Here is a 15,171-nt window from a genome sequence, read left to right as displayed (position 1 = left end):
TGTCCTCGCGGTCGCCCCCCACCCACCCCGCCGACCTGTCCCGCACCGGCCCTTCCAGTAGAAGCCGCAGCAACTCTGTAGCAAATTCAACGTGGGCTGCTGGCTGGAGAGCATCCACCTGGGTTAACACCACGACCGCTTCGAGGACCACGAGATTGAGGGCCACCGCAAGAACATCGACGGCGCGCTCAGGCAGCTGACAGCAATTGACGCAACCCCGCCCTCGGCCACGCCCTGACCCCAAGGCCCCCCTACCCGGGCCGCCCCCCACAACGGCGCCGGGGCGGAAAATGTTGCATGGATCGCCCTATTTGCGGCTGCTCGGAGACTTGCCCCGTACATTGCTTAGTGGACCTCCCTGGCCGCCGTCCCCACCCAGCACATGGTCAGGATGGCCGGGGCAGGAGGGGAGGGAGGTCGGGTCCGCACAACTGCTGGTGGTCACTCGCCCAGAGGTGGGGTACCTAGCTCAGCAAGCGAGGTCAGGACGCACCTAGGTGACTTGGGGGAAAGGGGAGAGGCGTTGAGGTATTCCGTTGGGGTCCAAGCATTGCCCCTGTTTTGCATATTTTAATCCACTCTATTTGGAACTAGAAAAGGAGTATCTCCATCTATAATCACTCCTGTTCCCCTAACCCCCAGGCCCTCCGTTACCTCTCCTTCCCAAATTTTTTTCCATCTCTGGCTGGGCCCAGCTCCAAGCCGGATCCCTCACTGCCACTGCAACCCCTAAACCCAGGAGAGGGATGCTCCAGTTGGTCTGGGGCTGGCCAGGGTCCTCCAGACCTGATGTGGGGCAGCTCCATCCTGAGCTGAGCTCCTCCGCAAAGCTTACCTAGGGGCGACCCCCAGGGGGCCCCTTGGCTTCTGGGGTGGGGAAATCATAGGAGGTCCCTAGAGTAGGCCATTGTAAGCCCTTGGGGCAGGTGAGGATCCCCCAGCTGCCCTAGCCCCTCTTACTGTGACTCCTCACACTCAGTAATGACCTGCGGGGAGAGGGGTCCCTCGGACTTGTTTTGAAATGTAGGATTTGGAGTCTGGATTAAGCTCCATCCACTTCATTCACTGGCTTCTGTTTGTGTTTCTAGCTTTTTAAAATAAAATTTAAGGAGAAAAAAAAGAAAGACCCAATCATGAGCTTAATGCTCTGTCCTCATGCAGGGGAGAGGACAAAAGTGTTTCAGAAAGATTTTGGAGGAAAGATAATGGGAGTAAAAGGTTTTACTCATCAACTAACCAAAAATTTGACTTTGTCCAAGTATTTTATCCTCTTTGTATTTGGCATAAATTGCATATTTGATTTGTAAAAATAATTCGAGTAGTATAACCACTTCAGAGTGCAAGATGTGACTCACAGTTCATTATTTAAGAGGTTCATTGATGTGAAATGTTCAGGGAAGGTAAGTTCCTTGTATACCGAATGGAAGCAAAAGCCATCTCACCAAGATAATGGGAGATTTCTGTTGTAACTTGGATAATATTTAGAAGAGCTAATATAAATAAAAACATGCCTTGGAGCAATCAGCAAGGCATGTATGGACAGGGAAGGAAGACAGAAAGAACCAAAGCAAATAGCTATAATTCCTAAAGAATCCCCAAAGAATCCAGAGTCAAGTCTTCTATAAACCAGGGTTGAGACTTGTGCATGAGAGACAGGACTGAGCAATGACAGGCCTCTGAGCTTTGCTGAACTTTAATTTGAGAGGTTGCAACCCAAGGCTTCTCATGTTTCTCTCTCATTGAGTCCTCCTTCCTTACTTTTCTCAAGCACCCCTCAAGGATCTCTGCCCCAAACCAAGCACCTACTAGCAATCAGGGTGGTTCTTTGTGTTGTACCCCAGGAATTAGTTTCAGCCTGGAATACAGCTGAAGAGAATGGGACTGTATGGTACTGAGGAAGAAAAGAACAGACGAGGCTCCCAAACCTGCTGCAAAAGTTTAGCTATTTAAAATCAAACAAACAAACACACACACAGAGAAAATAACAAGTACTGGTAAGAATGTGGAGAAAATGGAACCCTTGTGCATTGTGGGTATAAATACAAAATTAGGCAATCACTGTAAAAAATAGTTTGGTGTTAAATATAGAATTATTGTATGACCCAGGAATTCCTCTTCTAGATATATGCCAAAGGAACTCAAACAGTACTTGTACATGAATGTTCTTAGCAGCATTATTCACAGTAGCCAAAAGGTAGAAGCAACCTAAGTGTCCATCAACAGATGAATGGGTAAACAAAATGTGGTACATACACATATGGATTATTATCTAGCCATGAAAAAGAATGAAGTTCTGATACATGTTGCAAACATGAACGAGTCTTAAAAACATGCTGAGTGAAATAAGCCGGACACAAAAGGACAGATATTAATGATCCCACTTATATGAATTATCTAGAATAAGCACATATAGAGACAGAAAGGAGATTAGATGTTACCCAGGGCAGGGCAGAGTGGAGAGTAGATGGGGAGTTATTTCTCAATGGGCACTGAGTTTCTGTTTGGAGTGATGAAAAAGTTTTGGTAATGGATGATGGTGATGTGGCACAACACTGTAAATTTAATTAATGTCCCTGACATTAAAAATGGTCAAAGTGGGGGAAATTTGCATTAAAAAAAAAGTTTGATGCTGTAGTGGAGTCCTATGGCCAGTCTCTCCTGTCTTGCTGTTTTGAATTCCAGCCTGCCTTTTTCAGATGAGACATTCTCTTGTAGTGTTGTATGAACTGTGATGCACTAAATAAGTATAAGGGACTACTGGCATTATCAGGTCTGTCCCTGTGGTCTGTCAACAGGGGTTAATGTCACCTACCTGATCAATTCCTGTTACAGTATAGGCATGACCCTTAATCAGACCAAAAGGTGTCTGGGCTTCTGATTCTGCAGCATTTCTTACCTAAACCACAGAGAGAGCAGCATCAGACAGAGGGTCTAAGTCAAGCCTTCCCTGCCCTGCCAGGCCTATTCTAAGCCTGATCCCATCACAGTCTCTAAGCCTCTTCTTCTGCTCCCCAGGTTATGGCGATGGGTAGAGCATATGCAATGGTTAAACCGAGAATTTGTGAAGATATTTAGCAGTGGTATGTAAAAAGTCCGAGTCTCTTCCCGGGGAGACTCTCAAACTCAGCCCAGAGTTTACTTTTTCTGACCCCAAAGAGAACAATTTGGCCATCACCTCCTGTAGCACAGCATGAGGGAAAAAAAGTCACAATCTCACACCAAGGAGATTCTGGGGCACACATGACAATATGGCATGCAACTCTAGGTCACTTGAAAATGCAGAGGAAATGGATGATCTATTAGCAAAGAATAAGTTCCCAAAATTAACGCAAGAGGAACTAGAAAAATTGAACAGATTATTAAAAATAAGTGAGGTAGAATCATATGTGTGTATTTTTATGCATAAAACTTAGGAGAAAAGGTTTGATTTCTATCTACTTATACAATTTTTCATGATTTAAGTGAAAAACAAGTTTCAAAAAAGTACACGGTATGATTCCAGTTTAGTAAAAACAAGCCAACCCCCGAATATTTGTGTATGTGTGTTTGCAAACACTTCCAGGAACAAGGAGAAAGTGTGAAGGATACACACCAGGCCAGCACAGGGTGAGGTTGGAGGAGTGAGGCAAGGACAGGAAGTGGTGGAGGGAGATGATAGGTGTTTTTATGTCTCTGGGAATTCATTCACATGATACAGCAAGTATATCTTACCTTTGTAATTCGAAAACCATTAAAGGAAAACTTTCATTTTAATTTAAAGAAATAAACATCGCTCCCTGCTCCTGCCCGAGCTCCTGGTCAGGAAGCCCTTTCCTCAGTGGCCAGGGCACCTGCTCAGACCCCTAGTCCTGCCCAGTGCCTGTGGTGGGCCCTGCAGTGAGGACATGAGTAGCAGGTGACTCACATCAATAGAACAGCCCACCAGAGAGCCCCTCTTCAAGGCCTTCTCAAGAATCTCATAGAAGTTCTCTGAAGCCTCTTTAGTTTCAAAGGTCTCTGCTACACCCCCGGTGAAGTCTTCCATGGCCTCAATGGTGCTGCCTCCTTTCAGGGCTTCATAGCTTCCATTGAGCCTGGAAGGGCAACAAGAGAGCATAGAAACTGCTGTAGGGATCAGGAGAAACTGCCAGGTGGCACCCTTTGGTCATCATGGCGGGAATTATAGCCTTAGAGTGTTCTATCCCATTCCGAATTCCATTCTGAAATTCCCAACTTTCTAACTCATTTTTTAAAACTTGCATACATTAATATTCACTCTTTATGTTGTGAAGTTCTATGAGTTGACAAATGCATAGTGTCATGTGTTCACCATCGCCATACCATACAGTAGTTTCACCCCCCTAAAAAAATTCCTCTGTTCTTTAACTATTCCAGCCTCCCTCCAGACTTCTGGCAATCACTGATCTTTTTACCATTGCTGCAGTTTTTGCCTTTCTCAGAATGTCATATAATTGGAAACATGCAATAGGTAGTTTTTTTTTTAATATGTCATGCTATACGGATTTGCATGTCATCCTTGCACAGGGGTCATGCTAATCTTCTCTGTATCGTTCCAATTTTAGTATATGTGTTGCTGAAGTGAGCACAATAGGTAGTCTTTTAAGACTGGCTTCTTTCACTTTGCAATATGCATTTAAGATTCATCCATGTCTCTTTGTGCCTTGATACCTCATTTCTTTTTTGTTGTTGTTGGCTAAATATTCCATTGTATGGTAGTACCATAGTTTGTTGGTCCATTGACCTTGAAGGACATCTTGATTTGCTTTTAGGGCAATTATGAACAATAGTGCCATAAACATTTGAATGCAGGTTTCCGTGTGGATATGAATCACTTAAGTGACTGACTGCCAAAGCAAATGGTAAGACTATGTTTAGTTTATAAGAAACTGACAAATTGTCTTCCAAAATGGCTGTACCATTTTGCATTCCAAACCAAAAGAATGGGAGAACCTACTGCTCCACATCTTTGTCAGTAATTGGTACTGTTGGGTTTCAGGATGTTTAAGCATTCTACTCAGTGTGTAACAATCTCACTGTTTTAATTTGCAATTCCCTAATATCAAATGGTGTTGAGCATGTTTTCCTGTGCTTATTTGCCATCTGTATTTCTTTTTTGGTGAGGTGTCCTCCCAACCATTTTTGACCTTTTATAATGATCAAAAATGTAAACAAATGTTTTCTTTCCAGGAAGCCTATGCAATATTTTTCTCTTTGAGGCAAAGACAGAGAGGCATTCCTCTGCCTTACCCTTCATTTTGCTGTCGAATTCCACAGCCTGGAGTCCCCTGGCTTTTTGTAAGCTGCAGGTGTAAGATTTACCTATACTGGGCTCACTGAGAATGAAACAGAGAGCAGAGGATCTGCTGTGGATCCCTCAGAGGAGTGTGCCCCCCGCTTCCTTCACTGGAAGGAGAATCTCTTCCCTACTTAAGCCTGAACAGGGACACTAAGGGTATTTGTACAGGCCCTGGACCTTAATGTTCAGGGTGCAGCAGATGGGTAAGGGGGTACATCTTTGGTTCTCCTTTGATGGCTTTAATTCTGTCCTGTTGATTTCAGAATTAACTTAACCTCAGTTCACCTAAGTTATTTCATTTTGCCGGTTTTATACCCCACTTAGAAGCAGAGATTGGTATGACCACCTTTCTTGCTTCCTGTATCTGAGAGGTGCTGGCCTGACATTCAGGCAGGCCTGCGTGTCTTTGAGAGGGCAAAGAATGAGACTGTCTCCCTGGAGAGCTCTGCCATCGTCTGAGGATGGACTTCAGGCTTTTGTGGACTTTTGCTGTTAAGCTGGTGGGGCTAGAAATCAAAAAAGCTGGAGAAAATGAGGCCATTTGATTGGTGTTTAAAATCAATGTGTCAAAATAAAGTGTCAATGGCTGAGCGATTCCAAACAGAGTCAAGAGGTTATCCTGGAGGTTATTCTTATGCATTAAATAGATATCACCTGTTTAGCTAAGGTGTAACAGAGGCTGGAGGGAACTGCCTGAAAATGTAGAGCTGTGTTCCAGTAGCCATGTTACTTGAAGATGATTGTATAATGATATAGCTCTCACAATGTGACTGTGTGATTGTGAAAACCTTGTGTCTGATGCTCCTTTTAACTACCTTGTCAACAGATGAGCAAAACATATGGATTAAAAATAAATAAATAATGGGGGGAACAAATGTTAAAATAAATTTAGTGAATTGAAATGCTGGGGGGTAAGGGGTATGGTATGTATGATTTTTTTCTGTTCTCTTTTTATTTCTTTTTATGAATTGATGCAAATGTTCTAAGAAATGATCATGATGATGACTATACAACTATGTGATGATACTGTGAGTTATTGATTATGTAACAAGAACAGAATGATCATATGGTAAAAAAATAATAAATAAATAATAGGGGGAACAAATGTTAAAATAAATTGAGTAGATTAAAATACTAGTGAACAATGAAAGGGAGTGGTAAGGGATGTAGAAAAAAAACAGGGGAACAAAAGTTAAAATATATTTAGTAGATGGAAACACTAGTGGTCAATGACAGAGAGGGTAAGGGGTATGGTATGTATGAGTTTTATCTTTTTTCTTTTTTTTTTTTTTTTTAGAGAGAGGGAGGAAGGGAAGGAAAGACAGAGAGAAGGAAGGAAGGAAGGATGGAAGGAAGGAAGGGAGGAAGAAAGGGAAACATCTTTAAACATTTTCTTGTTTTATTATATTTTGTTTGTTTGTTTGTTTTTTTTTACATGGGCTGGGGCCGGGAATCGAACCGGGGTCCTCCGGCATGGCAGGCAAGCACTCTTGCCCGCTGAGCCACCGCGGCCCGCCCTATCTTTTTTCTTTTTATCTCTTTTTCTGGAGCGATGCAAATTTTCTAAAAAATGATCATGGTGATGAATATAAAACAATGTGGTGATATTGTGAGCCATTGATTGTGCACCACGCACAAAACATTTGTATGTTAAGAATGTTCATGTTTGTATGTTGTTTGGGTTTGATAATAAAAAATAAATTAAAAAACACATCAATGTGTCAGGGTGGTGTGACAGTGGCTCAGTGGCAGAATTCTTGCCTGCCATGCCAAAGACCCGAGTTCGACTCCTGGTGCCTGCCCATGCCAAAAAAATAAATAAATAAATAAAATAAATAAATCAATGTGTTAGACCCTTTCAACATGAAAACGTTAGAATGGCCATAGCCCAAACACCTCTAAAGAGAGGGACAGAAAGATCAAAGGTGATGGCGGAGTTATACAGAGAAGATAGGATTTAACAAATGAGTATGATTGCTGAATCATTAAATTGATATCTCTTTTAGTCTCCAGTATCTTAGAGCAACTAGAAGTAAAAACCTAAAATTGTGGAAATGTAACCCATGCTAAACTCTGAAATATGTTCTACAACTAATTGTGGTGCTGTACTTTGAAATTTATTGCTTTTTTTGTATATATGTTATTTTTCACAAAAAGAAAAAAAACTCGATTGTGATGATAAAAAATATTTAAGCCCTCTAGCTTCTTATATTCTGGAGCAGCTAGAAGGAAAAATCTTAGAGGATCGTATGGTAGCCCATGACAAACTCTGGGATCTGTCCTGTAACTACTTGTTGAAGAGTGCTGTGAAAACCATTGCTATTTTATTTCTTTGCTTTGTATATATGTTATACTATACAATAAGAAAAGTTAAAAAAAAATCAATGTATCAGGGTGCACATGTGGTTGTGATAGAATGCTCAACTTCCATGCAGGAGACCCAAGTTCAATTCCCAGACCATGCACCCCACCCCCGAAAAAAAATCAGTGTGCCTATAGTCACGTGGTTTAGTAGACCAGGTGTTTAGGCCATAACAATGTTTAGTGGGAAAGTCTAAAGAACCAAGTGTCTCACTGGCACATCCAGAATTTCTGTCCATTCACCCTCTCAGCTCTCCTTCCATCACTTCTTTCAGAGGCAGATTCATGACACAGAGGAGGAAGGGGGCACGTTGTGCAATATGCCTGAGTATAGGTTATATTTAGGCTTGTCGAAAGAAAACTGTTTGGGTTGCTGCTTTCCCACCTGCAACCTTGCCTGAGCCCTGAGGAGGGGGTACCAGCCCGTGCCTTGTCTGCAGTACACCCTGACCCTCAGTTTTCTCCTCCCCAACCCCTAGCCTCCTTCTCCATAGAAGACCTATGAAAAGGCTTCTTGGGGAGTGGAGTCCAGGCTTCCTGAGACAGGGAGACCTCCAGGAGCTTATGGAAGCCAACACTCACTTGGCATAGGCTTTTTCCAACAAGGCGCTCCAGAACTCATTGTTGTCAGCAGAGTGAAGGAAAACTAAGCGGTCCCTGAAAGTGGGCAGTCGGTCATCAATCACCACATCCAGCCACTCATTGTGCTGCCAAAACTGTTACCCAAGAGGGAGACAGAAATTACTGGGGGAAGACACACTTGAGATCTGGGCTTCATTTGTAAAATATTCATCACATTTTTTCCCCTGACCAAACTGCCCACATAGTCTCGAGGAAAACCCCACAAGCGTTCCATGATATGGCCACTAAGATTTCATCTACTCAACCATAAATAATATATTCTACTCTGTCACTGACATTAGTCCAAAGACTCAGTTTCAACCTATCAAAGCCAGGGTAAGAGAGTAGAGCAGGATTTACAGTCAAGAACACGCTACCATGCTCTGAATCAGTTGTTCTTTCCTTAGTTGTTTGTTTTTTGGGTGAGGGGTGGGATGACTGGCCAGGAGAGGGGTATGATGATGTATGTGGAGTATTGTTTTTCTTTCATGCAACCCAGCTCTATCCTCTAGCCCTCAGTTTGAGGCTTCTATCTTAGATGTCCCTTGACTTTTAGCTCCCTCCTTGCTCATGGATAGAGCAATATCCATGTATACATTCAGTTTTGGAGTTTCCCACATATAGGGAGGCTGTAACCAGAGAGCTGAATTTGATATTTCTCATGTGCAACTTGGAGAAGTGAGAGGACAGGTGTGCATATGGTGGTCTCCACGGATATTTGTGGCCCTTAACCCTTCCATATGAATTTGGTGATTGGCCTTTCCATTTCTGTAAAGAAGGCTGTTGGAATTTTGATTGGGATTGCATTGATTCTGTAAACCTCTTTGGGTAGAATGGACATCTTAACAATATTTAATCTTCCAATCTATCAGTATGGAATGTTCTTCTGGTTATTTAGGTCTTCTTTGATTCTTTTTAGCAATGTTTTGTAGTTTTCTGTGTAGAAGTCTTTTACATGCTTGGCTAGGTTTATTCCTAGATATTTGATTTTTTTAGTTACTATTGTAAATGGAATTTTTAAAAATTGATTTCTTCTTCCAATTGTTCATTGCTACTGATTTTTGGGTGTTGATCTTTGCTGATTTTTGTGATGTTCTCTTTGATTTGGTTTGCTAGTATTTTGCTGAGGATTTTTGAATCTATATTCATAAGATACTGATCTGTAATTTTCTTTTCTTTTGTATCTTTATTTGGCTTTGATATGAGCATGATATTGACCTCATAAGATGAGTTAGGGAGTGTTCCCACCTCTTTCAACTTTTTGGAAGAGTTAAAGCAGAATTGATGTTGATTCTTCTCAGAATGTTTGGTAACATTCCCCTGTGAAGTTGTCGGGTCCTGGGTTTTTCTTTGTTGGGAAGTTTCTTATTAAGGATTTAATCTCTTTACTAGTTATTGGTTTATTGAGATCAATTTTGTGTTTCTTCTTGAGTCAGTGTAAGTAGTTTGTGTGTTTCTAGGAGTGTGTGCTTTTAAACAAGCATTTCCCCCCAGACGGAGAGTCAATGCAACTTCTTCTCACATTTTGATCTATTATGATCCTGATGAAGACTTTGGGGATAGAGTAGTGTTCTATCTGCCTACTTCCTCATTCTTCTCTACCTTTTCCTTTCCTCTTTTTTCATTCCCTCTCTCTTTCTCTTTCCTCCTTTATTCTCTAAAAATAAAAATTAAAAAGAAAAGGAAAAAAAAATTATTTTCCCGGTGTCATGGTCAGGTTTGTGTGTCAACTTGGCCAGGTGGTGGTGCCTGGTTGTCTGGTCAGGCAAGCCCTGGCCTGTCTGTTGTTTAGAGTACATTTCATGGACTTAAATCATAATTAGGTCAGCTGCATCCACAGCTGATTGCATTTGTAATCAGCTAAGGGGAGGGTCTTCTGCAATGAGTGATGCTTAATCTAATCACCGGAAGGTTTTTAAGGAGGATTTAGAAGATACAGTCATTCTTCCTGCTTCAGCTGGTGAACCTCTCCTATGGAGTTCATCCAGACCTTTCATCGGAGTCACCAGCTTCACAGCCTGCCCTATGGATCTTGGACTGTTTCATTTGCACGGTTGTCCAGCTAGCCTCACCTGAGAATTCATTGAGGACCTTCATCAGAGTTACCAGCTTGCAGCCTGCCCTACAGACCTTGGACTCTACGTTCCCAGGGTTACGTGAGACACTTTTATAAATTTTATATCTACAGATATCTCCTGCTGATTCTGTTTCTCTAGAGAACCCTAGAGAACACCCAGTTCTCAGTAAAGGGTCCTAATGGGGGCAGTGGGCCTGGCCACTCCTGATCATTGGCTTCCCTTGGGTCCCCCACCCCTCCTGACAGCTGTACTGGGTCTGCATGTGTTGCTCACTCAGGCTTCCTTGGTGGCATTTGTGGTTTCAAGTTCAGGAACTGTTTGGACAGGTGTTTAATGTCCCCTCCTAGCCTCCAGCTTTCCAGAGTGGGGAGGAGGGTGAGGGAGCAGTACTTATAGCCAGTGTTCAGCTGGGAGGGGCTGAGAATTGGGTCCCAATGAGGTGACCAGAGAGATGACTCTGCCTGTCCAGGGGATTGTTGGCTTGAAGTACTCACACACCTGCATTTTGGACAAGGGACTGAAGAGAAGCATGAAGGATGGGGGGTTATTTCTAATGCTTCTCTTTCCTTCAAGTCTCAAGAGGGGAATCACAGTGAGTATTGTCATTAGATATCAGAGTGTAACCAACAGGAACTCAGTAGGGCCAAAGCCTGTCTCATCAGAGGTAGTGTTGTAGAGCAAAACACAAGTGTACTGGGAGGCAGAAACCTGGGTTCTAGGCTTTATTTTCCTTAGTGACCTTGGATAAGTCACTTCCCCTCCCAGGAACTCAATGTTCTCACTGGTGAAATGAGGGCACTGCAAGAGATAATCACAGAGGTCCCTTCTAGCTCTGACATTCTACAAGATGGGAAGGACACAATGCACTTGGGGGAACCCAAGATTAGATGGTAGTGACAGTTCCAATTTAGAGGCGGCAGTTCTATCGGATTTTCTGGGTTAAATATCCTGCACCCTACCACTCTGGCATGTCTGAAAGAATCAATGATTGGCCAAATGTTGGTGGCCAAAAAAACTGGGTGTTTGCAGTATCAATGGGAGCCTGATGAAGTGGAGGGGAAACAGCTAAGCAGTGGCAGGCCAGTAGGGAAGGAGGGGCTGAGTCTCCACTTCGGGCCCAGATACACTGTTATCATAAGGCTAGCATGATCAGCAGTGCCAAGGGGGCCCCTTATGTCTGGGAATAGAGATTAATTCCTTGAGTGACACATCTCTGGGTTCCTGCTCTTGAAACACTTCTGTTATCAGTTCCAGAGACCGGAGGGGATATCTATTTGTCAGATTGCTGGACTCAGTGATAGAAGGAACCAGGGTGGGACCCCAGCTCAGTGGCCTGTGTGGAACAGGAGACAGTGGTAGGGCAAAGGTAAGGAACACTGTGGCAGCACCTCATGCACTATTCCATTTAGTTCTTAGGAAATTCCATGTTCTAGTTTGCTAGCTGCCAGAATGCAACACACCAGAGATGGGTTGGCTGCTAATAAAAGGGGATTTATTTCATTATTCTTCAGAGGCAAGGCAGCTAACTTTCAAATGAGGTTCTTTCTTACATGGGAAGGCACAGGGTGATCTCTTCTGGCCTTCTTTCCAGGCCTCTGGGTTCCAACAACTTTCCCTGGGGTGATTCCTTTCTGCATCTCCAAAGGCCTGGGCTGAGCTGCTTGTGCTGAGGTGAGGTAAACTGAGCTGCTTGGAATGTGCTGTGTTGAGCTCTCTCATTTAAGCACCAGCCAATTAAATCAAACATCATTCATTGCAGCAGGCAGGCCTCCTAGCTGACTGCAGATGTAATCAGCAACAGATGAGCTTGACATGCCACTGGCTCATGTCCACAGCAATAGAACTAGGCACCTTCACCTAGCCAAGCTGACACCTGAATCTAACTATCACATTTCACAAGGTAGATATTATCTCCTTTTATCAGATTAATATACTAAGGCTTAATTTCACTAAGAAAACTGCCCGAATGCCCCCATTCAAGTACGTAGAAGAGGCAGAAGAGGCAGATTTCAATATCTGGTTAGACTCAGTGCAAAGACTGGGGTTGGAGAAGAGAGAGGATGGGTTGTGGGGGGCCTCTACATGTGGCCCTGTCTGTGTCACGTGCGAGCATGTTGGTTATATGTCCTCCACATGATTCCAGCAAACGTGGCCTCTGTTTCCCTCAGTTTTGTTTTGTTTTTATTTTACAATCTGTAAACATTTGATTCCAACTTAAAACATAAAATGGTGCACTCATTTGACATCTTTTGCTATAAGGCCAAGGCCTTTTGTTTGAGTGGGTGGGTATGAGTTTGTTGTTTGGAGTTCTCTGCCATCTTTCTGGAAATTATAGCCAGATAATCTGGAATTGGCATTGTTGAAGCAGACTAGAATGCAAAGGCACATATGAAGAAATCTGAGCCCAGCACCCATCCAAATGTCTTCAGTGCCTCTGTCTATCATGCGCCTGCTGTACTTCAGATCCTCTCGATTTCAGCACTTCTTCCAGCCACTGCTGGAGATTGCTTTGTGTGGACTCTGCAAACTTCATGCGCAGCCTGACAGCAGCTCATCCACATTAGGCTGCCCCTGACTCAAGGTGAGGATTGCCTTGTGCAATCTGACAATGCAGGGGCTTTAGATACTGGAAGTGAGCTTTTGATGAGTGGCAGATAAGAGCTGGGCAATAAGAAATTCTTCCTCCGTTCTCCCCACTGTCTACCCTGAGATGCAGTTTATGTGCTTGATGTAATTCATGAAATTACATGTTTGGTTGCACTTGGTGTTGGCCAGCGTGATAACACATTTTCACGTTGGGTTTCCCCTGCATCTGCTTCATTCTATTTTTTTAAAGATGAGCAGTCTGTAGAACTAGGAGACTGTCACCTTCTCTCTCTTTTTTTTAACATGGGCAGGCACCGGGAAGCAAACCCAGGTCCTCTGGCATGGCAGGCAAGCATTCTTGCCTGCTGAGCCACCATGGCCTGCCCATCATCTGCTTCATTCTTATTGCCTCTTATTTCTGCTTTCTCTTTCAGCTTTTTAAAAAAGCTCACCCAATGTCTCCAAATTTATACTTTTTCAGTAAGGAGAAATTCTCAATTTATGAGAAATAATCCAGGTCCCCAGAGGTATAATTGTTTCAGGCAATCTATGCTTAAAGCTCAAGAAATGCCAAATAATAAAACCTTCAATATATAGACATTCAGATTTACCAGAAACTCTCATAACAGTTGACTGTATAGTTTATGAATGGATTTGCCGTACAATGTCACTAATACCCTTCTAGTGCATTTACATAAGATTCCATTACAAATAGAATGTAATGTTTAGAGCCATAGCTCTCACACAGGTGAGGTACAGCTGTGATCCTGCTAGGGTTGCCAAGAAACGTGAAGATGCACATGGTGTCATGCTGAGCCCCAACGAGGCAGATTCACTGGACAAGTGTTCCCTCTTACCTGGAAATGGAATATCCCAGCATAACCAGGGCCAAAGCCTTGGTCCTGGGGGAGGACTCTCAACAGCGTTCTCTCATTAAGCGTAAGGGAGGCAATGGCAGCTAGTAGCCAGCAGTCGCCTGCAAAATGAAAACTATAATTAACAGTTTTCATCACTAAAGCACAGTAAATGGGAAAACTATATGCCAGAAAGAGATGTGGAGAAATCTATACGTGACCACATCTTTTCTGCATTTAAACAAATGCTAACCAATACTTCTGCCCTCCCTTCTGTCCCCCTCCCTGCTCTTCTCCTGTCCACTGTGTTACAAACAGCTGTCATTTTCTTGGCAGTGTTATAGGACATACTTACTTGGGTTTCAACCCAAACTCCATCATGCAGCAGCTCTGTGAAATTCCATTGAGGACCAAGGCTGCATATTTTAGTGTCAGCAATGGCCACATGAGTAGACACGTCAAGGTTGCCTCCTCCCGAAGCACTTGGGGTTCTTCAGAAATTGTCCCCCTCTGGGGCCGAGGAGCACATTTCTGGGGCTGATGCCCACTCCACCCCCCAGACTCAGTTTAGTTATAGGTCATGGTAGTTCATTGGGCAATTGCTTTCAATTTAATTGAAATTTAATTTGCACATTCAAGATTTGTTGAGTATATCTACTGAATTCCCAAATTGTATCTTCATATTAACACACATCTGGAGGAAACCTAAAATGTGAAGTCAAACATCAAAGAACATCTTATCTGTGTTGTTACAGACACCTAGCTGTATTCATCGGCCCTTACTGAGAGTAGACTAAGACCTCGGATGTGCCTAGCAGTGTTTTCGGTACTGCTTATGAAATATGTCTGAACAGATATAAGGACATATCCATTTAACACACAGGGCTTCTTGGTTTTCTCCCAGGTGTCTTTGTTTTTAGTAGTTAACACCAACATCTTTGGAACTCAAGACCCCATCACACTCAGCTTGGCTTCCTCAAAATTCACATTTTGACATTATCACATGGCCCCTTTCTGGATGTTGTACACTGGAAGGAGAATATCACAGAGGACCTAAAGTCAGGAAAGCTTCTTCTGAATCATTTTATCCCTGGCTTTGACTGGCATGACACCCCAGCCTGAGTGGAGCGACTGAGGTTTTGATTTCTAATGCATTGGCTGTTCTTTGGCAGCCTCCTGTGCAGCTTTTGGGAGATACTGATAGGGAAATGACACAGGCTGGAGACTTTGAAGACCATTTGTTCAGCAAACTTTACTGAATGCCTCCAGGGTGGCAGGCACTGGGCTAGGCACTGAGGATACAGAGATGAGTAAAGTCTGGCCTCTGCTTTCAGTTTGGGGGATGCCTAGGGCCAACCAGTCTAAGAAAGTGACC

General features: G+C 43.2%; 1 protein-coding gene and 1 non-coding gene across 2 annotated transcripts in view; both read right to left on the bottom strand.

Moving 5' to 3' along the window:
• CAPN9 (calpain 9) overlaps nt 1-15,171 on the bottom strand; it is a 75,224-nt gene that overhangs the window by 32,593 nt on the left and 27,460 nt on the right. The window contains exons 3-6 of the mRNA XM_077168297.1: nt 13,800-13,918; nt 8,240-8,373; nt 3,905-4,073; nt 2,813-2,896 (exon numbers count right to left, since the gene is read on the bottom strand). Coding sequence (XP_077024412.1) covers nt 2,813-2,896; nt 3,905-4,073; nt 8,240-8,373; nt 13,800-13,918 — 506 coding nt within the window. The remainder of the gene's footprint in view (nt 1-2,812; nt 2,897-3,904; nt 4,074-8,239; nt 8,374-13,799; nt 13,919-15,171) is intronic.
• On the bottom strand, nt 4,480-4,586 carry LOC143642977 (U6 spliceosomal RNA). The gene has a single exon (XR_013156033.1). It is a non-coding gene; the product is annotated as a U6 spliceosomal RNA (small nuclear RNA).

Source organism: Tamandua tetradactyla, chromosome 7 (genome assembly GCF_023851605.1).
Source record: "Tamandua tetradactyla isolate mTamTet1 chromosome 7, mTamTet1.pri, whole genome shotgun sequence".
Lineage (NCBI taxonomy): Eukaryota > Metazoa > Chordata > Mammalia > Pilosa > Myrmecophagidae > Tamandua > Tamandua tetradactyla.
Note: the sequence above shows the minus strand (reverse complement) of the source record. Positions and strands in the feature narration are given on the sequence as shown.